The sequence below is a fragment of the Chiloscyllium plagiosum genome, unplaced genomic scaffold (assembly GCF_037043375.1).
Source record: "Chiloscyllium plagiosum isolate Xiang-an unplaced genomic scaffold, Cpla_swu_hap1 HiC_scaffold_8, whole genome shotgun sequence".
Classification (NCBI taxonomy): Eukaryota; Metazoa; Chordata; class Chondrichthyes; order Orectolobiformes; family Hemiscylliidae; genus Chiloscyllium; species Chiloscyllium plagiosum.
This window is the reverse complement of record NW_028270146.1, coordinates 36,101,862-36,125,629: the sequence shown is the minus strand read 5'-3', so window position 1 is coordinate 36,125,629 and position 23,768 is coordinate 36,101,862. Positions and strand designations below refer to the sequence as shown.

Sequence of the window (23,768 nt, the reverse complement as noted above, 5' to 3'; positions counted from 1 at the left end):
TCAAAAGCACAAGAACACCATCAAAAAGAGTTCACAAACTAACTCTATTACATCTTTAAGCAATAAAAAATTGTGGGTGTTATCATATAAGTAGTATCTTAATGACTGATTAATCATTTTCATAGTTGTTATCAAGATGCACAATATAATTAAAATTTCCACCCACTCATCTGTCTAGAATATAATTTGGAATCTGGCAGGTTAGTATTTAACAATTAGCTGCAGTGTTGAGTGCCAGGTGAGTAAGTAGCAGTTTAATATAAAATGGAAATGTCAGCAATCTGTTGAGGAACTGGGCGAGCATGGAGATATTTGTGAAGTTTATTTTATCGGAGTGATGGATAGTTTCACTCCCACACCGTTCTTATTTCACAAAGGTGAAAATTCAGAGTGCCATTTATTGTGTAGCATTGTTAAAAAACTTATAAAGAGATGCTCTGCATTCATCTAATGACTGCAAACCTAATGAGTAAACAGAATCAGACATGCCAACCTGGTGCATTTTACGTGGAAATTTATGTTGTCAGCCTTGGCTGAGGGACAGAAAATGTTCTACTGCCGGAGGTATTGTCCTTTGAATGAGACATTTAGAGTCTCTGCCACTTTAGGATTACATAGTAAGATCCTGTGGCAGTATTCACTGAGTTCTCCTGGTGTTCTGGATAACATTTACCCTGCAACTAAAATCATTAAAACTGATTGGTTATTTCTGTCCAACTGTTGCTTTGGGAGCCAGTCTGCACAGATTGGCTGGCACCTTTCCTCAGGTGATGGTAGTTGCTATGCTACAGAAACACTCCATTTCGTGTAAAGCAGTCTAAAAGTGAAAGTGGCTGTCTGAACTGGGGCAAGGGGGAGGGAAACATGCCTCTGTAACTAAACAATTTTAAAACTATCCAGCAGATAACATTTAGAAATCAGAGAGCTAGTTCATATCTATAGTGTCCATGATTTCATTCTTCATTCTGGCATCTTCTATTCAAATGCTGAAATTTGGAGGATTTATTCCGTTTAAGTTGGAATGAGCCCTTGGTCATCAATAGGTCATTGAACAGAAATGGTTCTGAATTGTTAGTCTCTTTGTTCAGCTTCTGAAACACTTTCTTAAAATTGTTTGCATAAATAAACAAATAGACAAACAAAAGTTCACCAAGCGTGAATGGAGGATGTAAAAACGTAAGGAAAAAGAGTGGACCATTCAGTCCCTCGAACTTACTCTGCCACTTGCAAGCAGCAGCACTGGGAGCGGTGAGAGCAAGGACCAGAGCGCTGCTGGGAAGGTAGATTTTTTTGTTAAAGACTTACCTCAAGAATAGGCAGAGCGAAAACTTAACAGGAGTGGATGCGGATATGGGGATTGCTTGGCATGTGAACTGATATATTTGGGTTGTGGCTAAACCCAACGCAATACATGTGTAGTGTCTCACACCTGACCTCCTCCTGTAACCAAAGTAAAAGACCTGTGTGTGGAGGCTTGGTAAGTAAGGCTTTATTTTTCTCTCATTTATTCAATTTTTTTGGTAATTTAGAGCAGAGGAGATGGAGGCTAGGGCAGTTGCATGCTCCTCTTACAGGATGTGGGAGGTAGGGGTCACCACTGCTGACTTCACCTGCAAGAAGTGGTCTTAACTCCAGCTCCTCACAGACCACATTAGGGAACCGGAGCTGGAGCTGGATGAACTTCAGATCATTTGGGAGGCGGAGGGGGTGATGGAGAAGAGTTATAGGGAGGTAGTCACGCCTAAGATACAGGACAAAGGTAGCTGGGTGACCGTCAGAAGAGGCAAAGGGAATAGGCAGACAGTGTAGGGATCCCCTGTGGCCATTCCCCTCAATAAATAAGTATACAGTTTTGGATCCTGTTGTGGGGGTCAACCTACCAGGGGAAAGCCACAGCGGCCAGGTTTCTGGCATTGAACCTGGCTCTGGGGCTCAGAAGGGGAGGGGGAAGAATAGGAGAGCGATAGTGATAGGAGTTTCAGTGGTGAGGGGGACACTCCCAGATGGTATGTTGCCTCCTGGATGCCAAGGTCAAGGATGTCTCTGATCGAGTCTATTAGATTCTTAAGTGGGAGGGAGAGCAGCCAGAAGTCATGGTACACATTGGCACTAATGACATAGGTGGGAAAAGGGAGGAGGACCTGAAAAGAAAATGGGTTGAAGTGTGTTTATTGAAATGCAAGAAGTACCAAATTTTCTAGCTAGGTTGGAAGCTCGAAGACAAGATGAGTAGAATAGTAATCTCAGGATTATTACCACTGCCACATGGTAGAGAGGCTAGGAATAGAGAGTGAGTGCAGATGAATGCGAGGCTGCAGGGCTTGTGTGGGTGGGAAGGCTTCAGATATGTAGATCATTGGGATACCTACTGGGGAAGGTGGGACCTGTACAAGAAGGACGGGTTGCACCTGAACTGGAGGGGCACCAATATCCTAAGCGTGAGGTTTGCTCGAGCTCTTTTGGAAGGTTTAAACTAGATTGGCAGGGGTTGGGAACCGGAGCTATGGTTCAGATGATGGAGTCGGTAAAGGACAGCCAGATACAGTGTGCAGAGAGTCTGTGTGGAGGGATAGGCACTTGATAGGGCAAACGTGCAGTCAATGTGATGGGTTGAAGTTTGTTTATTTTAATGCAACAAGTATCAGAAATAAGGGTGACGAACTCAGAACATAGATCAGTACTTGGGACTATAATGTTGTGGCTGTTACATAGACTTGGATATTAGAGTTGGAATGGTTGTTGGATGTTCCAGGGTATATATTTTTCAAAAGGAATACCGGGGAAGGTAAAAGAGGTAGAAGAGTGGCCTTGCCGATCAGGGATAGTAACACAGCTGCAGAAAAGTAGATCGTCGAGGAAGGTTTGTCTACAGAGTCAGTATGGGTGGACGTCAGAGACAGGAAAGGAGCAGTCACTTTATTGGGAGTTTTCTATAGACCCCTGATCCAATAGAAATAGAGACACGGAGGAGGAGATTGGAAGACAGATTTTGGAAATGTACAGAAGTTAAAGGGTTGTTGTCATGGGTGAATTTAACTTCCCTAATATTGATTGGAACCTCCTTAGTGCAAATAGTTTGGATGGAACAGTTTTTGTCAGGTGTGTCCAGGAAGGGTTCCTGATGCAATACATATTTGGGCGACTAGAGGGGAGGCCATATTGGATTTGGTGCCTGGTAATGAACCATGTCAGGTGTCAGATCTCTCAGTGGGAGAGCATTTTGGTGATAGTGATCACATCCCTGACCTCTACTGTACTCATGGAGAGGTTTAGGAGCAGATGGAATGGGAAAGTATTTAATTGGTGGAGGGGGAATTACAATGCTATTAGGCAAGAATTGGGGCATCTAAATTGGGAACAGATGTTCTCAGGGAAATGCACGACAGAAATGTGGAGATTGTTTAGGGAGCACTTGCTGATAGTGCTGGATAGGTTTGTACCACTGAGGCAAGGAAGGGCTGGTAGGTTGAAAGAACCTTGGGTGACAAGGGATGTGGAACATCTAGTCAAGAGGAAGAAGGAGGAGAAAGTGAGGACTGCAGATGCTGGAGATCAGAGCTGAAAATGTGTTGCTGGAAAAGCGCAGCAGGTCAGGCAGCATCCAAGGAGCAGGAGAATCGATGTTTCAGGCATGAGCCCTTCTTCAGGAATGAGGAGAGAGTGCCAAGCAGGCTAAGATAAAAGTTCGGCAGGAGGGACTTGGGGGAGGGGCATTGGAAATGCGATAGGTGGAAGGAGGTTAAGGTGAGGGTGATAGGCCGGAGTGGGGGTGGGAGCGGAGAGGTCAGGAAGAAGATTACAGGTTAGGAAGGTGGTGCTGAGTTCGAGGGTTGGGACTGAGACAAGGTGGGGGGAGGGGAAATGAAGAAGCTCAGGAGAAATCTGAGTTCATCCCTTGTGGTTGGAGGGTTCCTAGGCGGAAGATGAGGCGCTCTTCCTCCAGCCGTCGTGTTGCTATGGTCTGGCGATGGAGGAGTCCAAGGACCTGAAGTGTTGAGCCAGGGGGTGGTTGAGTTGGTTGGTCCGGGTGTCCCAGAGGTGTTCTCTGAAACGTTCCCAAGTAGGCGGCCTGTCTCCCCAATATAGAGGAGGCCACATCAGGTGCAGTGGATGCAGTAAATGATGTGTGTGGAGGTGCAGGTGAATTTGTGGCGGATATGAAAGGATCCCTTGGGGCCTTGGAGGGAAGTAAGGGGGGAGGGGTGGGCGCAAGTTTTGCATTTCTTGCGGTTGCAGGGGAAGGAGCCGGGAGTGGAGGTTGTGTTGGTGGGGGGTGTGGACCTGACGGAGTCACGGAGGGAGTGGTCTTTTCGGAACGCTGATAGGTAGGGAAGTGAAATATATCCCTGGTGGTGGGGTCCGTTTGGAGTTGGCGGAAATGACGACGGATGATACGATGTATATGGAAGTTGGTGGGATGGTAGGTGAGGACCAGTGGGGTTCTGTCCTGGTGGCGATTGGAGGGGTGGGGCTCAAGGGCAGAGGAGCGGGAAGTGGAGGAGATGCGGTGGAGGGCACCGTTGATCACGTCGGAGGGGAAATTGCGGTCTTTGAAGAAGGAGGCCATCTGGGTTGTACGGTATTGGAACTGGTCCTCCTGGGAGCAGATGCGGTAGAGACGAAGGAATTGGGAATATGGGATGGCGTTTTTACAGAGGAAGAAGGAAGCTTACATAAGGTTGGGGAGGCAAGGATCAGCTAGGACTCTGGAGGGTTACAAGGTAGCCAGGAAGGAACTGAAGATTGGATTTAGGAGAGTTGGAAAGGGGACATGAAAAAGCTTTAGCATCTAGGATTAAGGAAAACCCTAAGGCATTCTACACTTACGTGAGGAACAAGAAGATGGCCAGAGTGAGGATAGGACTGATCAGAGATAGTGGAGGGAACTTCTGCCTGGAGTTGGAGAAATTAATGGAGATCCTTAATGAATACTTTGCTTCAGTATTGACTACTGAGAAGGACCTTGAACTTTCTGAGGACACCGTGAAACAGACCGATACGCTAGAACAGATTGATGTTAGGAAGGAGGATGTACTGAAACATTTGAAAGACATAAGGATAGATAAATCCCCTGGGCCGGACGGGATAAACCTTAGGTTACTCCAGGAAGCAAGGGAAGAGATTGCTGTGCCTTTGGTGATGATCTTTGCATCCTCACTGTCCACTGGAGTGGTACCAGATGATTGGAGGGTGGCAAATGTTATTCCCTTGTTCAAGAAAGGGAATAGGGATAATCCTGGGAATTACAGACCAGTCAGTCTTATATCAGTTGTGAACAAAGTACTGAAGAGCATTCTGAGAGACAGGGTTTATGATTACTTGGAAAAGCATAGTTTGATTAGAGATAGTCAGCATGGATTTCTGAGAGGCAAGTCATGCCTCACAAACCTTGTTGAATTCTTTGAGAATGTGACAAAACACTTTGAAGGTAAAGCAGTGGATGTGGTTTACGTGGATGTTAGCAGGGTATTTGATAAGGTTCCCTATTGTAGTCTCTTTCAGAAAGTAAGGAGGAATGGAATACAGGGAATCCTGTCTGTCTGGATTCAAAATTGGCTGGCCCATAGAAGACAGAGGGTGGTGGTCAATGGAAAGTCTTCAGCCTGGAGCTCGGTGATCTTTGGTGTTCCACAGGGATTGGTTCTGGGACCTCTGCTCTTTGTGATTCTTATAAATGACTTGGATGAGGAAGTGAAAGGGTGGGTCAGTAAGTCTGCTCTTGACACAAAGGTTAGTGGAGTTGTGGATAGTGTGGAGGGCTGTTGTAGGTTGCAACGAGACATTGACAGGATGTAGAACTGGGCTGGTAACTGGCAGATGGAGTTCAACCTGGAAAAGTGTGAAGTCATTCATTCTGGTAGGTCAAATTTGAATGCAGAATATAGAGTTAAAGGTAGGATTCTTGGCAGTGTGGAGGAACAGAGGGATCTTAGGATCTATGTCCATAGATTCTTTAAAGTTGCCACCCAGGTTGATAGGGATGTTAAGAAGTCATATGGTGTGTTGGCTTTCATTAACGAGTTTAAGAGCTTTGAGGTTTATAGAGTCCTGGTTAGATCACACTTGGAATATTATGTTCGGTTCTGGTCACCTCATTATAGGAAAGATATAGAAGCTTTAGAGAAGGTACAGAGGAGATTTGCATCCAAAGGATGCTGCCTGGACTGGAGGGCATGTCTTATGAAGAAAGGTTGAGGGAGCTAGGACTTTCTCATTGGAAGGAAGAAGGATGAGAGGTGACTTGATAGAGATGTACAAGATGTTGAGAGGCTTAGATAGAGTGGATAGAGATTTTTTCCCTTGGCGAAAATGAGGGGGCATAATTTTAAATTAATTGGAGGAAGATTTGGGGAGATATCAGAGGTAGGTTCTTTACTCAGAGTGGTGGGTCCGTGGAATGTACTGCCAGGGACATTAGGGACATTTAAGTGACTTTTGGATAGGCACATGGAAATTAATACAATGAAGGGAGGTTTGTCTGATCTTAGAGTAGGATAAAAGGCCAGCACAACATCGAGGGCTGAAGGGCCTGTAGGGCTGTGCTGTCCTATGTTCTAGATATAGCAATAAAATAATTACGTAGCTTAAGTCTCTTGTCCTTTCTCTAACTCTCCTGCAGGCAAAGACTGAATGAAATGTGGAGAACTAGTTGATCAGACATTACTTTATTGACTTTTGAAAGAAAAACAAAGAACATTCACTGATACCTTCGAGGCTTCCAAAAATATTGTATTGCTAAAATATCAGGTTTCCAGCATAGCAAAAATATGGGCCTGCTGTCAATGTTATTAAACGTTTAATAGTAAGACCATTATCTATGTTAATCAATATAAGAAATATTTTTCCTTATTCTTCCATGTTGCATAAAATTCACAGCTCCATGAAAAAGCAAAAAAAAATTGATGTACTTGAATAATTGATTAAATATTATTTTGCTTTAAAAAAAAGTGCAAAAAAGATAGTTAACCTTCATGTAGCGAAGTTCAACAATATAGCCGACAGCCAAATCAGATGAATCACCACTTAGCCTGTTTTTGTGTTCACTGAGGGATAAATATTAGCCTGGCCACCTGCTGCTTGTAATGTGCTGTGAGATCTTTAACACCCTTATGAATTGGCAAACAGGGTCATGGTTTATTTCTCATTCAATAAGATCGAGGTTGAGTACTACACAGGAGGGTCCAACTAGTTTATATGTCTATGCCCAACAGTGAGTCTTGAACTCTCAACCTTCAGAAACCCAGACAAGAGCACAAGCAAAACGTCCAGCAGGGATTAATATAAATTTGTCATTAGTTTGACATTTGCACAACAGACGTCTTTAAAAATTTTACACTATTTCCTTGTGGTTTTATCAGCTATCTAATGACATGAAAATAGATTTGATGGCAAAACATCTTTTGAGCCTTCATAATCGTTGTCATAGATTATGATCCTGAACCTGTATATTGTCATGAACACGGAGCTCACCATTTCAACCATGTTGACACTATGGTCAAGAAAGCACAACAACATCTCTACTTCCTCAGGAGGTTAAGGAAATTTGACATGTTCATAAAGACTCTTACAAATTTGTATAGATTCATCATAGAAAGTACTCTACTTGGATGCATCACTGAGTGGTATGGCAACTGCTCTTCCCAAAACCAAAAGAAACTACAGCCCAGTCCATCACACAAACCAGCCTCCCAACCATTGACTCCATCTATATTTCCTGCTGCATCGAGAAAGTAGTCAATGTAATCAAAGATCTCTCCCATGCCAGTTATACTCTTCCACCTTCAGCGCAGGAGATATAAAAGTTTGTATACACACATGAACAGATTCAAGAACAGCTTCTTCCCTGCTGTTATTGGACTTTTGCATGGACCTCTTTTATGTTAATGTTGATCTCTCTCTCCATCTTCTCGGTGGCTGTAGCTTTGTATCCTGTACTTAGTTCTGTTACCTGATGCACTTCTTTAGTACAATCTGTCAATAACAGCGTGTAAGACAACACTTTTTCACTCTACCTCAAACACATGACAGTAATAAATTAAATCAAATCAATAGTGCTACCAGGGAAGATCCTGTCAAAAGTGAGATGCTACTATATAGCAGTGGTTCTTTTCACTTTGAGTAGTTTTCACATAATCCATTGCAATGCAAAAGAAAGCCATTCAGCCCATCGAGTCTGCACCTGTTCTCCAAATGGGCCTTGGCCACCTTTCCCTCGTACTATGCACTTCCTTTCTTTTCAGTTAATACTCCAACAGGCCTTAGCCCTTCCAGGATGATGGGAAGGAAGGAAATGAGTGGTGTGATTTTTCTGTCTTTAAATGTGGTCTTGTAGGCAGGATGGGAAAATATTTGGGTGCCTCAGGTCCTAGGCATGAATGCTGACTTTTACAACCCACTACCAATGAAGGCCCTTACCTCATCAATTAACAACCACTCCAAGGCCTCATCTCATCACTGGCAAAATTCCCTTTTGTGAGTGGGTTGGAGTGAAAGCCACCCTCCAATTGGCCCTCACTGGTCCTGTCTTCATGGGTATTCTGCAGGCAGCAGTTCAGGACCCTCTGAAGATCCCAGTGGCTGCTGGTCTCCATTGGGATGGGACGGGAACTCTCAGCTGTAGCTTGTGATAGGTGCAGGCTAATAGGCTTCTTACTGTAAGTGTGTGATTGACATTTGATTGGCAGGTATTTCCTCTGGTATGAGCGGCTTGTGTCTCATTCTTAAAGACACCACACCACACTTTGGCTTACATTTTCCATTTTTTTCTTCAATGTGTATATCTGTGAGAAAGTGTATGAAGAGAATAGAAGCAACCACACGATAAGATATCAGTCATTGGTTAATGTGTTATGCTCATGTGTTTGGCCACATCTCCTATCCTAAAAAAGGATGAGGTCCAAACTATGCCCAGAGCTTTGAGCCAAATTGGTGCTGATTTCCCAATGCACCTTGGCACTGAACACCATTGTATTTCTGGCAGGCTTCATAACACATTGAGTATATTGTTGCTCTGTGGATCAGTCTTCTCCTGTACCTTGCCCAGTGAAGTGTTCACCAACTGCTCGGCAACAGAACATAATTCTCGAACACACCTTTTCCCAGGCTGCAGCACATACATGCCCACTCTCTAAGAAACATGTAGTGCCCGTATCTGAGCTGGCAGCTGTGAGACTGGTATCAAGTGTAGATGTGTCTCCAGCATTACTGTCTTGGCGTTCCTCCACTACCTGGCCACGTTCCACTTCTTGGGTAGCTGAAAACGAAATGCACAGGGGTAATGGTGAGAAGAGGGTGAACATAAAATGGTGCAACCTTACATCATACACAACTTGAAAGTGAGAAGAAAATGTAGGACGAGGGTGAAGTGGAGCGTGAGAAGGTGGATTACGAACCAGGATACTGATCTACTATAGATTCTGCCCTGCTGGCCACCGTGGCATAAGCTGCAAGTATTCTTACAACGGCCAACATCATCTCCTGCAGGAAGGTTTGGACATACAGGCATGCTGCCCCTTTTGCCTTAGGTTATCACTGAGTCATAGTGGGGTACAGAAGGAAGCCATTGGGCCTGTCTAGCTCTCTGTTTGTCTGTCTATCAGTTACATTCCCCTGCTTTACCACTTTGGCCCTGCAAGTTTATTATAAATGCACATCCAATTACTTTTTAAAAATCATTCTTCATCTTGTTGCATCCTCATGGGCAATGTTCCAGGTCATTCACTGTCATAGAATTAGAATCATTCAGCACAGAAACAAACCCTTCCATCCAACTCATTCATGCCATCCAAGTTTCCCAAAGTAAACTAGTCCCGTTTGTTTGCATGTGGCCCATATCTCTCTAAACCTTTCCTGTTCATGTACTTATGCAGATGTCTTTTAAATGTTGTAACTGTATTTGCATCTACCACTTCCCTCTGGCAGTTCATGCCACAAACGGACCACCCTCTGCATAAAAAAGTTGCCCCTCAGGTCCCTTTTAAATCTTTCTCCTCTCATCTTAAAAGATATGCTCCCCTAACTTTGAATTCCCCTACGTGAGGGAAAAGACCTTTGCTATTCATCTTATGACCTTCTAAACTTCTATAAGGTCAAACTCCTATGCTGCAATGAAAAAGTCCCAGCCTACCAGGCCTCTCTTTATAATGCAAACCTTCCAGTCCCAACACCATCTTTGTAAATCTTTTCTGAACTCTCTCCAATTTAATAGTATCGTTCCTATAGCAGGGCGACTAGAACTGTATACAGTATTTCAAAAGTGGCCTCACTAATGTCCTGTACAACCACAACATGATGTCCCAACTCCTATGCTCAGTCGTCTGAACAATGAAGGCAAGTTTACTAAATACCTTCTTAACTGCCCTGTCTAGCTGTGATGCAACTTTCAAAGAACTATGTGCCTGAACCCCCAGGTGTTTCTGTTCGACAACATGACGCAGGACCCTAAAAGTCTTGAAATCTGTGTACTCTAGACTTTGTACCATCAATTGATGGGAACAGTTTGCTCTTGTCTACTGTATCTAAACCTATTATAATCCTGAACACCTCTATCAGATTTCCTCTTGGTCTCCTTTTCTCTAAAGAGAACAACCCCAATTTTTCTAGCCCATATAGTATTTAAAAACCTCCATCCTTCAAACTATTCTAGTGAATCTCTTCTGCACCCTCCTTAAGAACCCTCACCTCCTTCCTAGACCAGAACTGGACACTGTATTCTACTTGGGGTCTAATCAGTGCTATATAGGCTCAGAATAACATCCGTGCTAATGTACACAATGGATGGAATTACAGAGCTGATATTCTCATGTGCCTTGCCAATCACTCTCTCAGAATATTGTTCTACCTTCAAAATGTGTTGTGCATGCCACCCCCCCGTCCCAAAGTCTCTCACCTCCTACACCCTCTTTCGAACTGTGCCAATAAGTCTACATTGCCTCCTCTTCTTCCACTTCACATGGAATATTAGCTGGCATGCAACACATAATGGTCAACTTTCCCAATCAATGGCTTATTGAAGTCTATTGGTACCACTTTATCTTGCAAGAGAGAGGGAAGTGCAAGAATTAATGTGATGCAATATATTTGTATAATGTCAGTATAGAGTATAAGCAGTGTAAGTCTGTAAGAGTAGGATACTGTATATGAATGTTGGGTTGAGTCCTGATTGTTACAGCTTGTTGGTAGATGAGTGATAGAGGTGTGTCGAATTCTAAAGGCTTAGTTGCTATCTTTGGTCAAGTTAAAGTTGTGTTTGCTGACCTTGTGCGTTGCCATTGTATCAAGCTCTGAGGATTAAACTCCTTGCAATGTATTCCACATTATCTGCTCCTGCTGCAGAACCTCATACACCTCCTAGATACAAAATGTTTTCTGTCTTTTTCATTTCTTCCACTGGTACCTCCAGTGTAGTATGTAGATACCTTAGAGGGCACTACGTCTCACGTTGTGTTATTCTACATTGCTCCTCAGATGAGATTCACGTCTTGTTTGACTGTTAGCATGCACTGTCACCACAATCTACATCTCCTTTAGAAAGTGCAGGTTAGTTATGGTTTTGGTCCCCCGCTGGTGTGTGCAAGCAATGAGAAACAAGTTCAGTGCTGCTTGCACATAGCAAGCATGCTAGCGACCAGAGAGCACAAATTGCAAGACTTCAAAAAATGGGTATGGCTTGTGTACATAGCAACCACCCTGATATCTCAGGACATTTCATTGCTTGTTCAACATAATGAATAGGTAAGCTATATTCTTTTGATTCTGTCCCTTGCTTTCAATGGATTTTGCTTGTCTTCAAATTGCAGCAGAATAACTCTGTTACATCTTATACTCAGCTTTAATTGTCAAGCAAATTTATGAAACAGTAGAAGAATGAGGGAAAATCTTCAAGGAAAAACATATTGTATCCCTTCAAAGATCTTAGGATGTCTGAAAAGATTTTGCAGCCTTTATGTACGCTGAAGTGTATTCAAAGTACCTTAACAATGTTAAGAGCTTCTTTTTTAATAAAACATTATAACAGGGTATTTTGATAAATTACAGTAATCAGGCAAAGTTGGCCTGATTTTGTGAAATCATGTTTGATCAATCTGTTGAGGTAATATACTGTTGATAAAGGGGAACCAGCCAATGTAATGTATTTATATTTTTAGCATTTGATAAGATTGAAGGTTATTCCAGGGAATAAAAGCTCATGTTGTAATAGGTAGCACATTGGTATGGATAGAAGGTTTATTGGCTATTCGGGAGAAGAGAGTAGATGTCAATAGATCTTTACCAGGTTGGCAAGGTTTAAAGAGTGATACGCACAGGGATCAGTGTGGGAACCTCAACTGTTTCTAATTTATTTAAATGACTTGGATGAAGGGATGGATGGTATGGTTGTCAAAGTTCTGATGACACAAAGACAGGTAGGAAGTAAGATTGAAGGGAACACAAGGAGGCTACAAAAATATATTGATAAGTTAAATGAACGGGCAAAGATGTGGCTAATGTGGGGAAATATGAAAGTGTCCATTTTAGCAGAGAGAATGAAAAGAAAGCATCTTATTTGAAAGGTAAGGGATTGTAAGGGTCTGAGATGCAGAGAGACCTGAATGTCATCTTGTATGAATCACAATGGGTTAGTGTGCAGGTGCAGTAAATAATTATGGAAGCTAATAGAATGTCATCATTTATTGAGTGGAATTTGATATAAAAGTAGGGGGGTTATGCCCCAATTATATTGGGCACTGGTGAAACCACATCTGAAGTACTGTGTAGAGTAATGCTCACCTTATTTAAGGAAGGATGTAAATGCATTAGAGCCAGTGAAGGTCCACCAGACTAAAATCTGGAATGGGTAGGGGATCTTAAGGGAGGAGGTTGGAAAGGCTAGATTTGTGTCTGCTGGAGTTTCGGAGGGTAAGAGGTGATAATCACAGAAGTGTTACAGTGCAGAAGGAGGTTATTTGACCCATTGTGCCTGCAATGGTCCATTAAATGAACACCATATCTAGTGCCAATCTCCTGCTTTGTCTCTTCACCCTTGCACTTATTTTTAACCAGATAATCATGTAATGCCCTCTTGAATGTATACATGTTCTGATTGAAACATATAAAATCCAGAAGGGCCTTGACAGTGTTGGTGTAGAGAAGATGTTTCCTGTCCTGGGAGAATCTAGAACTAGGGATCATTGACTTAAAAATCAGGGGTCGCCGATTTAAAACAAAGACTTGGCAATTTTTTTTCCCCTCAGAGGGTTGTACGTCTTTGGACCTCTCTTCCTGAACAGGAGCTGGAAGCAGAATTTTGGGATATCTTGAAGACAGAAATAAATTGGTTTGTGGTTAGGCAAGGGGCAGAATGGTGGACCAGGTTGAAGGGCTGAATGGCCTACTGCTGCCGATTCACATCCATATTTAATAATGTGGTGATGATTGGCTGGGACATGGGACAGTTATGCTGCTGACACTCAGCCGCTGTCTCTCTTCCTATTCCACTGATGCTAAAATTGTTGTTGCATATTCTGGCTGCATCTCTGATAACAACATCTGAATATGGCCACCTGTATTGGGATTGCATGATGCCTGACCACAAGATTTGCCTCAAGTGGCATATCCCTCCTGGTTAAGTAGCCTATGGATTGGTGTGATTTCTATTGTATATAAGACGGTTTCTCAGTGGCACGGTGGCACTGCTGCCTCAGTGTCCCAGGTTCAATTCCAGCCTTGGGTGACTGTCTGTGTGGAGTTTGCACATTATTCCCATGTCTGCATGAGTTTCCTCCCACAGTCCAAAGATGTGCGGTCAGGTGAATTGGCCATGCTAAATTGCCCGTAGTGTTAGCTGCATTAGTCAGAGGGAAATGGGTCTGGGTGGGTTACTCTTCGGAGGGTTGGTGTGGACTTGTTGGGCCGAAGGGCCTGTTTCCACACTGTAGGAAATCTAATCTAATCTAAAAAAGCACTGTAACTAGAGGGTGAATAGGGAGACAAAAAAACCCAGAGGAAACTATGATGTGATTTCTAATCCAGTGATCATCCCAAGAGATAAATAATCTTAAACAGAAAACTATTGCAGCAGAAGATTTTTAAAAGTGTGTTTTTGAGATCACTAATCTTTATTTGATTCTCTGGAATGGTAAAATACATTTTAAAAATAGAGTATTGAGTATTGCACTCTTAAGTCCTGTATGGAAGGGATTGGTGGGATAATGAATTATTGCTCATGAATTATTATGACTTGTTAGTAATTGCTTTATCTTTGGGAAATGTCAGTCAGAGGAGAGACCTGGCCCCACAGATAATGGAGAGCCAAAGAGTAAGCTCGATGCACTGTTATGTATTTCTAACCAACTGACTTGTGAGACAGTAAAAGCTCAAAAACAGGTGACCTGCTACTCCATCCAGAGTACTGGACAGAGGGCGAGAGGAAAGAAGTAACTGAGGAGAGGAAACAAGTAAAACAGCCAATTATCTGACTCACCAATGATTAGTTTCATTCTTGTTCTCTCTGTAGTCACACCTGAGGCCATTGGTTTTTTGTCAGCAGTTGGAGTCTTTGTTGTCTTGTTGGCACTGCTCTTCCTCTTCATCAACAAAAAACTGTGCTTTGAAAAAGTCGGTGGACTCCCATGTCTTGAATTGAAGCGAAAAAGAAAACGAGTACGAGAAAAAGCTGGAATCCACAGAGGTCTTGGTGAGTCTCTTGCACTTTCAACAGTATGATGATGAATATTTGTGGGCTTCCTTTTAAGGTATATTTCAAAATGTAATTTCACAATCTACTTCAAAGTCAGACAAAAGAATTCATATTAACTTAGCATTTTGACTTTCTTTACGCATCAGTTTAGGTTTAACCTGGGGAACTGATTGAAGAAGATAATGACATAAGGGAACCACATCATGTTGGACAATAATGCAGTGCTTGTCTCATCTCACTGCATAAAGCATAATTTCTTAAATCATTAGACTCACGAGTGCCTCAAGCTCTGTTCCCTCAACACTGGCAGTGTTATTGAAACTGAGTTGACAAAACTCTAACCAAAGCGGGGTGGTAAAGTTAATAATTATGAGTACAAAAACAAAGTGAATGGTTTGATATTTAGAAAAGTTACAGCATACAGGGAAGCCATTTGGCTGGTTCCATCAATGTCAGCTCTCTGCAAGAATGTCTCATTTATTCCATTCACTTGCCTATTCTCCATAGACTTACAATTTCCTTTCTTTACAGATAATTATCTAATTCCCTTTGAAAGCTCCGATTGAATCTGCCTCCACTATATATTTTGCATTTTATTCAAAATTCTAAGAAATCTCTTTAAAAAATGTCTTCATGAAGATAAATCTTAAAAGGAAGCTGAGTTATAATGTTGCCTCCTATCTATGGATTTGAAAATATTTCCAATAATGTCAACAGGTGAACATTTAAGACTCTCAATTTGTTACTTTAATCCATTTATTTTAGAAATACCTCTCATTTAAATTCATTGTTAAGATAATAAGACAAGGGTATTGTATGAAGGTTTTCAATACTCATCTGCTGGTATCACTCACAAGTGTCTTCTGGCCACATAATTATGAGTAAAGGAAGCCTGAAAAGGTAATTAGGGATTGGAACATTCAACCATAACGAGGGTTTCAAGTGGAAGAACTGTTAACATATCTGATTGACACTTCACAAAGGAATTTAAAATAGGCAATTCATTTTAATTAGAAATCAGTCATTGATTTGTTTTAGGCTATGACTGCACACATTGCATACAAGAATTAACACTAACTGCTGCAATGTTTTGTATTAAACAATACACATTGATCTCTATTTATGCTTAGCAATGACAAATGTGTTTAGCTACAGGTTATACGTTCTAAGTACTGATCAATTTTTAATTGTCTGAATCAGTCATTAATAAAACTTTTTTTTTGTTTGCCATTTAGAATTATTGGCATTGTGACAACCCTTGAATACTTGGCTAAGTTTACGCCTGCAGCACCAGTGTACAATAACATAAGAATCAATAATAACGCTAATTTAGTGATGCAATAAAAATGTACTTTAATATTTTTTCTATTGTAAAATGCTCCCAGGGCAGGGTAATCATAGTAATTTGCCATCACGACCACTGCCAAGTTAAATGTTGTTTTTAAGTTGGTACACAACCTTGGGATCTGCATTGCTGAGAGCCTAAGTGAGCCAGCATATCACCGTGGTTCGGTCCACTATCTAGAGTATTTAATCAAACAAGCAGAAAGCCCAGTGTGTATATTAAACCTAAAAAAGGCTCAACCCGATTTGCTAGTTACTTGATTTGTTTTCATTCTTTACTTCTTTTCTTTCTTTGCCCTTCCCTTCCTGGAGATGGTGACTCATACTTATCATTATGCTTTCATAGTTGCTGGCAGCTCTCCATAACCAACCAATCTGTCCACTTCTTTAGATAAGCCCAACAACATACAATAATTAGAAAAATCATAGTGCAGAAGGTGTCCATTGTGCACATACCACAGTGCTGATTCCTCAACTGAAGCTGGCTTGAACACTTCCCCTTTATATTCTTCCTTTTCAAAATACTTATTCAATTCCCTCATTAAGAATTTTACAGTTTTACAGTCCCTCCCTCAATAGTCATTTGTGGGGAAGCATTGCTTGTACTAATTGCTGTTTGCAGAAAATAATTTTACTAAATTGTCTTGTGTGCTAGTGATCGTCTCTGTTTCTCATTTACCAACCAATAGAAATAGTTGTCAGTACATGCTCTGTCAAACTATTTCTTTAATATCGAAAGTCTCTTTTATTTTCCCCCTCGTAGGATCATAGGAACATGAATAGGTCATTCAATACAACTGCGGCTGATTGAGCTTCAAAGCCTTTTATTCATCCTATCCCCATAACCTTGTAGTCACTGGTAATCAGAAATCTATCAAAAACTGCGCATCTGGAGTCCTCTGAACTGGAGGATTCCAAAGGTTAACAACCCTCTGAGTCACTCCTCTGCTCACTCCTCAGCTCAGATCTAAGTGGCAACCCCCTCACTTTTCAATTGAACCTCCTGGTTCTCGACATCCCCAGCCATAGATTCATACAGCACAGAGAAAGCCTTTGGCCCATCAAGTCTGCACCAACATAACTGCCACTAAAAGTGTGCTCACCCCAACGCACTTATCCCATATCTTTGATTATTTGAAGTACTCATCCAAATATTTTTAAAAGGGTTACAAGGTTTCCAGCCTCCACTGTCTTCCCAGACAGTGCTTTCCAGATTCTCACCACACACTGAGTGAAAAAGTTTTTTTTCCAAATCTCTTCTGAATCTCTTGCCCCTTACCCGAAAACTGTGCCCTCTTGTGATTGACTCCTCAACCAAGGGGAACAGCTGCTCCCTAATCACCCTGGCAAAATCCTGGTGAACCTCCTTTAGTGCTATTACACTCTTCCTGTCGTGAAGTATCTAGAACTGCACACAGTATTCCAGTTGTGGCCTAACCAATGCTCTGTACAATTCCAGCATTACCTCCTTGTTCTTATACTCTATGTCAAAGCTGATGAAAGCAAGTATCCCATTTGTCTTCTTGACTATCCTGTTGACATGCTGTGCTGACTTCAGGGATCTGCTAATAATTCTGTTCCTCTAAGCTACCCAGTGTCTTGCCATTCATTAAATACTCCCACCTATTGTTTCTTCTTCCAATATGCCTCACCTTGCACTTATCTAGCCGTCTGCCCACTAGTCTGTCCATCCGACTAACCCATCTATATCTTCCTGTAAAAACCAGGGGAAACATCTTACCTCCCTGTGTATCCCTTTAAGGATTTTATAAATTTCAATAAAATCATCTCTCATTCTTTGACATTCTTTGAGGATACAGGCACAGATTGTCCAATGACTCTTCATAGGATAGTCCCACCATCCCAGGGCAAAAACCAAGAGTGCTGATGAAGTTCTAAAGAAGGGTCATTGCACTTGAAATGTAAACTCTCTTTTTCTCTTCACAGATGCTGCCAGATCTGCTGAGTTTCTCCAGCTCTTTCTGTTTTTGTTTTAGGTCCCCAGCATCCGTAATTCTTTGTTTTGTTTTACCAAGTCTGGTGAACTCTGTTGCACTCTCTCTATGGCAATAATATCTTCTTTGAGATAAAGAGATGGAAACTGAACAAAGCAGTCCAGGTGCAGTCTCACCAAGCTCCCATGCAATGAAGACGAGATTTCAGTACTCCTGTATTCAAATCCTTTTGCTCTAAAGGCTAATATTCCATTAGACTCCCTAATAGCTAGCTCCACCTACATGTTAGCCTTCAGTGACTCTGTTTTTAGAAGAAATGGCTAAAATTTTGCATCTTTCTCCATCTTGATATGATTCTCAAGAATCTTCACTGTATTTCTTCATGGTTTCAGTATCCTTCCTAGATTGGGATGTGCAGAGCTGGTTTCATTGCGCCTGCCATGATCTCACAGAAGTATAAATTCATTTCTTGCTTGTGATTAAAATGATTTTCTGTGAAAAACTGGTAGCATCAATGTCAGCAGACAGACTAGCATTGAGAACATCGTAGCAGAGTCAGATCCTGACTTTGCTCAACTTTTTCACATGCACTTTCCAACAGGAATACTGGAAGTGAAGCCCTGATGGAATATTCCCCTCATCCCAGCAGCATCAATGCCATAAGTGGCTGGCATAAAGTTGTACTTGGTCATAGAGTCATACAGCATGGAAACAGCATGGTCCAATCAGTCCATGCTGAACGTAATCTAAGTTAGCTAGTTCCACTTGCCTGCTTCTGGTCCATATCCCTCCAAACCTTTCCGAAACATGCACTTATGCTGATGTGGAAAGAAGGTAAATGCCTTGTTTTCAGGGACGTATGGGGCCTGGTGTTTCATGAGTGCTGAACAGCACTATCGGATATATGGAAAATGCTGGTGTGTTTCCTGTTGATCCTCCTCTGACAGCCCCAGTAGAGAATGGCGCACAATGCCAAAGAAAACATAAAGTATGAATATATGCATGATCACTGTTTTCCTGACACTTTATCAACAGCATGAAAACTGAGACTGTTTGCACTGCCATTGTGACTTAGTTAATAGAACAGATAAACTCTCACTTAAATTGAGGAGTATAACACTGCTACTTGAAGTGGGACACATTTTACTTTAGGAACAATATACTTAAACTTGAAATTTCTTGTTGACATTTTATTGAAAATACTTTTGACTTGTATATTAGCAACCCACAAATGCTGGATCTAAAATCTGAAACATTTTTATTAGGTATTTGGAGCAGAACACTTGATTTTATTTAGTTGAGAACAATCACAGGAAAAGGAAGCAAGGAACAAGAAAGTAGCAAAACTGCTTTATGTGATTCGGCCTTTTCTCAGTAAAATGCTACTTATATCTTCTTTGACAGACTTTGTTCCTGCTCTGAGTGCCCTGGTTGATTTTCTGTACTGGTGTTCCATTTCCTCTCCAACCTTCCAAGAAATAATGAGTTACCAAAGACATTGAATAGATTTCATGTACTTAAAAGTCTGTCTCTGAGGAATATGGATTTTTTTTTAGCTTTATTAAAATCCCATCGATGATATCCCCACCCCTGCTCATCTTGCCCTTTGCCATGACCCTCAATTCTTGCAACTGGGAAGTTAGGATCATCTAACCTCAATCAGCCATTTCAGACAGTTTCTCCCATGCCAATAATTTAAATTGTATTAACATTTTGTTGGTCTTGCCCACCTTTGCTGTTGCCATTGAATTTACCGGAGTGTTAAAATCACAACATTAAAAATTGTGCTTCACTCTGGTTTGTGTTTCTGTCCCACAATTATAAGCTTATGTTCAGGGGTCAGATTTTGCAAGCAAATGAATTCATATGAGACGTGAGATCTTTAGATTAAAAACTGGAGGCCTGTAGAGATTTCCTTGGCTATTTCTTTTGAAAACACAAGCTATAAGTTGCTGACAGCAGTATTCAGATTCAGAACCTGCAAAGTTCCGTTACTTGATTTGTGGATAAGATGACAGCCATCAGCACCCAGGCAGTGTAGATCAAAGGGAGCATGCACTTCCTACTTTCCTTCTTTATTGAGACTGTCAGAGTTGGAGGAGAATTGAGGATGAACATTGCAATTAAGAACCATTTCTTCTAAGTTCTGGTACTTGATTCATATATCCTTTGACCTGCATGAACTAAAACTGCGGACGAGTTTTTAGAATCCAGTTAGATACATGGAATTGCATGCAGTGTACAGCACAGAAATGGGCTATTTGACTCAACTGACCCATACTGATGTTATTGCTGCACCCACATCTCCTCCCACCCCACTTCATTGAAACCTATGATAGGAGCTTGTGTTCCTTTCTTCCCCCATGTGTTCCTCTGGCATGTCTTTAAAAGGAACCGTATGTTTCATGAGCTTTGTTTTTTATTCAAGGGAACCCCCCATAACTGAATTGTCATTTTCTGTTTTTCCTCTTTTATAGGATTTAAACAGTTAGCATTCAACTGGTTCCCAATGCCAGTATAATACAGTTTTGAACATATTCATTAATATTCTTGCATGCCTTTCTTATTGCAATGTATTCCACAAAAAATCAACTTCTTTTCCTTGATTGCACAAGACTACCTAGTAAGAATGAATAGTTATATTTTTCTCTTTCTGTATTCGACAACAAAGAATGTTTTAAATTTGACCTTAATGTTCGAACTTTCTTTTGATGCCTGAATAAACTCATGTCTTTCTAAAACTGCAACACAGAAATCATGCAATAGCAGCAATTTAAGTTACAGTGAGCACTCCATATTGTACAGCAACATATTTGTTCATATTGAAGTAAGTTAGGGAAGAGCTATTGGAGACACATTATAATTGATATAAACATTAATAAGAATGGGGATATAGCCAGAGCACTATGGCACAGATAATGTCATTCCTTTATTTAAAGAAGGTGATAGAACAAGTCCCAGAAACTATAGACCATCAACATTGTAAGTAGGAAACATAATTGAATTTTTATTGTATGTTATATTAGAAAAACATATAAAAACTGAAAATATGATCAAAACTGCCAGTGTAGAATGATAGAATCTCTGTAGTGTGGAAGCAGTCCATTCAGCCCATCTGAAGAGCTTCCCACCCAGACCTACCTTTCCCCATACCCCATCCCTGTAACCATGTATTTCCCATGGCTAACCCACCTAGCCTGCATATCCCTGGACACTATAGGCAAATAGCATGGACAACCCATCTAACCTGCACATCTTTTGGACTGTGGGAGGAAACTGGAGCACCCGAAATAAATTCACACAGACCTGGGGAGAATGTGCAATCTCCATACAGATAGTTGCCTGAGGGTGGAATTGAACCCACGTCGCTGGTGCTGTGAGGTGATCATGTCTCAATGGATTTTAAAATGGATGGAAATGCTGACCAAACTTATTAAATATTCAGAAGAAATAATAGAAAGGGTAGACAATGGTAATGCAGTAGGAATAATATATTTGTATTTTCACAAATGCCTTTGATAAAGTTAAAACATGTAGAAGTTAGGGGATAGATAACTGGTTGAATATCAAGCTGACTACAAAGCAGAAATTAAAGAGTCAGGGTTAAAGAAAATTACCCAGATTGGCAAAAAGGTGGGAAGTTGCATTCCCCAAGGATTATTACAAGGGACCACCATTGTTCATATTTGGGAATTGGAAATCAAAACAGCTAGTGCAAAGTTAGTACACAACACCAGATGTAGTTAATTCACAGGGGCTTGTGACAAAATACAGGAATGTGAAGTGCTGCATTTTGAAAAGGCAAATCAGGGCAGACTTATACACTTAATGGTAAGGTCCTGAGGAGTGTTGCTGAACAAAGAGACCTTGGAGTGCAGGTTCATACTTCCTTGAAAATGGAGTCACAGCTAGATAGGATAATGAAGAAGGCATTTGGTATGCTTGCCTTTATTGGTCAGTGCATTGAGTATAGGAGTTGGGAGGTCATATTGCAACTGTAGAAGACATTAGTTCGGCCATTATTGGAATACTGTGTACAATTCTGGTCTCCCTACTATAGGAAGGATGTTGTGAAACTTGAAAGAATTCAGAAAAGACTTATAAAGATGTTGCCAGGGTTGGAGGGTTTAAGCTATAGGGAAAGGTTGAATAGGCTGGGGCTATTTCCCCTGGAGTGTTGGAGGCTAAGAGGTGACCTGATCGAAGTTTATAAAATCATGAGGACATGGATAGGATAAATAGACAAGTCTTTTCCCCGGGGTGGGGAGGCAAGAACTATAATGCATAGGTTTAAAGGAGAGAGGAAAGATTTAAAAGGAATCTAACGGGCACTTTATTCACACAGAAAGTGGTGTATATATGGAATGAGCTGCCAGAGGAAGTCGTGGAGGCTGGTACAGTTACAACTTTTAAAAGGCATCTGGATGGGTATATAAATAGGAAGGGTTTAGAAGGATATGGGCCAAATGCTGGCAAATGGGACTAGATTAGGTTAGGATATTTTGTCGGCATGAACGATTTGGGGAGAAAGGATTTGGAGAAGCAAAAATTGCTGAAAGTAGCCAAGGAGGTTAGTAAAGTTGTAAAAAAGCAAACAAAGTTCTGTCCATTTGGAGAGGAATAGAAATGGAAAGGATAGAAATTACAGTAAACAGATTCTGATACCTCGAGCTCACATTAAGTTGGATTTTAAGGGGCGTTGTTGTTCAGGAAGCGTTGTGGGCGAAAGCCTACCTATTATCATAATGGCTTGCCCAGCAGCAGTTTAACGCCGGGAGCAGAATGAATCATTTTAATGAAATTACCGACTGTCCGACCATTCCAAGAAGCCTTGGGTTCTGTGGTCTCAGTGAATGGAGGTACAGAGAGTAAGGTAATGAAGCAAACAGCAGGGCTACACTGGGGAATAACTATTACAGGGGAGAGGTGCCTCTGATGGGCTTAAGGGTACTGAAAATCAGACTTCCTCACTCCTCTTGTCTAACAAGATCCTGTACAGCAGGTACTGTGTGGCTTCCAGCACTGGCATAGGCCTTCCCCTGCCACTGGTAAAATACAAGTGACAGGGTGGGAGGCCTTCAATAGGCATTAAATGGCCACTTATAGTGGTCTCAAGGCCTTGTGGGCTGTCATCACCTCACCCTGTTTGCTTTTTTTCATTCATTCACAGGATATGGGTATAGCTATCTCAGGCAGCATTTATTACCCATCCCAGGTTGCTCAGAGGCAGTTAAGAGTCAACCACATTTCTATGGGTTTGGAGTCACATGCACATCATACGAAAATAACTCCAAGGAGGCTGGTATCCCATCACCAAGTCACTCTTTATTTACTCATGAGTGAGCAGGATGTCTGACACTCTTGTTCTTATCTGTCAGCCAGGGCTTCCTGATTGGGTCTGTTAATCTGGTCATACTATGGTTACTATCACTCCACAGACCAGGTAAGGATGGTAGCTTCCTTCCCTAAGGAATGTTACTAAATCAGATGTCTTTTCTTAACAATAGACAACAGTTTCATGATCACCATTAGACTCTTAGTTCCACATTTATCGTTTACTGTATTCAAGTTCCACCATCTGCAATGGTGGGATTTAAACCCGTGTCCCCAGAATGTTTCATGGGGTTTATAGATTAAGTGTTAAGCAATCGTACTATAGGTCATGGCTACCATTCTGCAGTAGTTCAGACAGCTCTGGGGATGGATGGCGGCTGGATGTCTGCCTGTTGGATTATTCCTGCCATCATCTCCTCCCCAAGCTGTCAGGCTTTCTGTGAAGCATTCCATATCCT

The 23,768-nt window shown here is 41.5% G+C and overlaps 1 protein-coding gene across 6 annotated transcripts in view; it reads left to right on the top strand.

Annotated features, from left to right (window-relative positions):
- syt16 (synaptotagmin XVI) overlaps positions 1 to 23,768 on the top strand; it is a 194,610-nt gene that overhangs the window by 117,698 nt on the left and 53,144 nt on the right. For all 6 annotated transcript variants that reach the window (XM_043697225.2, XM_087989703.1, XM_087989702.1 and 3 more), the window contains exon 2: positions 14,495 to 14,674. In XM_043697225.2, coding sequence (XP_043553160.1) covers positions 14,495 to 14,674 — 180 coding nt within the window. The remainder of the gene's footprint in view (positions 1 to 14,494; positions 14,675 to 23,768) is intronic.